The sequence below is a fragment of the Epinephelus moara genome, unplaced genomic scaffold (assembly GCF_006386435.1).
Source record: "Epinephelus moara isolate mb unplaced genomic scaffold, YSFRI_EMoa_1.0 scaffold1449, whole genome shotgun sequence".
Lineage (NCBI taxonomy): Eukaryota > Metazoa > Chordata > Actinopteri > Perciformes > Serranidae > Epinephelus > Epinephelus moara.
In genome coordinates this window covers 1,995-3,665 of record NW_026078938.1, presented here as the reverse complement: position 1 = coordinate 3,665, position 1,671 = coordinate 1,995, and the positions used below count along the sequence as shown (strand labels likewise).

The window sequence follows — 1,671 nt, the reverse complement described above, 5'->3', positions numbered from 1 at the left end:
CTGCAGAGACACAAAACCAGGGACGAGTGTGAAATGTGTCAAAAAAGTATTTCCTTCATATATGTATATAAATATATATATATATATGTACATATATATTTATTTATTTATCGAAGTGCATAGATTTGGTTTGGCTGCTGCTTTAATTGACTCTTGGAGTGATTAAGTGATTTGAAGAAAAACAATCATGTTTAATGTAAACAATCAGTTGCATCTATTGGTAAGGTTGCTGATACTATACTGTATACTAAAGTTTTAACTTTCTAATCATTTCCTTTCAGTTAGATGTTGAAGAAGAAAAATAAGACCATTCATTTCACACGTCAGTAGCTACTAAGATAATAAGGTCTCCAGTAAATTGTACAATCAGAAAGAGTGCATAGAAACCAACCTTGTCAATGAAGGAGGCGAAGCGGTTGTTGAGGGTCTTGATCTGCTCCTTCTCCTGGTTGCGGACAAGCTGGATGGTTGGGTCAATCTCCAGGCTCAGAGGGGCCAGCAGGCTCTGGTTGACTGTGACAGCTGTGATGGGTGGAGGGATGAAGGCGCCTCCTGCTTGGCTAGAAGATAAACCATAGCCACTCATGCTTCCAGATGTGAAACCACTTCCATAGCCAGCACCAGAACCAAAGCCAGAACCAAAGCCAGAACCACCACCAGAACTGTAAGTGGCTCTTTGTACGGAGTAGTTGACTGGGGCAAGCGACCTCCTGGTGGAGCCACTCGAGCCTGAGACTGAGTATGACTTCCTCATCATCATGTTTGCAGTGGAAAAGGTTATCAATTCTCTGAGAAGAGGAGAGCAGGAGATGAGATGTCGTCAAAAGGAGAGCTAAGTCCCTCTGAGTGTCTCACTGTGGCCCCTGCTGGCTTTTATGTCTTTGCTGAGTTGGGGGCGGGGGGAGGACTTACTGAGCCACCTCAACCTGTACTGTCACTTCTGATGTCCAGCCTCCCCTCCACCTCAGCCTCTGGCTCTGAATGACAGGAGTGTCCAGTCCTGTAAAACAGGTAGGGAAGGATTGTCAGAAGATAAGTTGTGACACACCCTGCACCAGGACAGACTGAAGGGGGAGAGTGTGAGAGGTAAACAAGTGGATTTAAAATGCAATTATGTAAAGAAAAACAGCCTCTTTGGGTATAGTCTTCTTAATAGTCACAGGGCAGTGAAATGAATATTGGCGCTATAGCAACCGATTGAAATTGCAAACTTTGAATGGGCATATCTCATGCCCCGTATGTCGTTCTCATGCCCCGTATGTCGTAGAGACATGAAACTTTGCACAGAGATGCCTCTCCGCATGAGGAACAGATTTGCCTCAAGAACCCATAACTTGCGGAGATATAGATTTTCCACCATTTTGAATTTTTTGAAAAACACTTAAAATCGATCTTTTCTATGAAGTTTGACCGATCTGCATGAAATTCAGTGAACATAATCTAGGGACCAATATCTAAATCTCCCTCTTGGCAAAAGTTGGAAAACTTACTAAAATTGAGCTTCTATAAGGCAATGAATATTGCGGAGGGCGTGGCTCATCACATAAAGATGTATAACATCTCAAGGGTTTCACCGATCACCACGCAACTTTGTAGGCATATGACCAGACATAATCTGAGGGGATCCCTCCATTATTGACCCCATCAAACAAAATGGGGGCGCTAGAGAGC

The 1,671-nt window shown here is 43.4% G+C and overlaps 1 protein-coding gene across 1 annotated transcript; it reads right to left on the bottom strand.

The window, feature by feature from the left end:
* Positions 1–301: 301 nt before the first annotated feature.
* LOC126387006 (keratin, type II cytoskeletal 8-like) lies at positions 302–867 on the bottom strand. Its single transcript, XM_050039573.1, has one exon. It carries the CDS (start codon positions 758–760, stop codon positions 317–319), a length of 444 nt encoding a protein of 147 aa, XP_049895530.1. The 5' UTR covers positions 761–867; the 3' UTR covers positions 302–316.
* Between the last annotated feature and the right edge of the window lie 804 nt (positions 868–1,671).

Coding starts and splice junctions, on each gene's coding strand:
- LOC126387006 (XM_050039573.1), bottom strand. CDS start 760: ATGATGATGAGGAAGTCATACTCAGTCTCAGGCTCGAGTGGCTCCACC.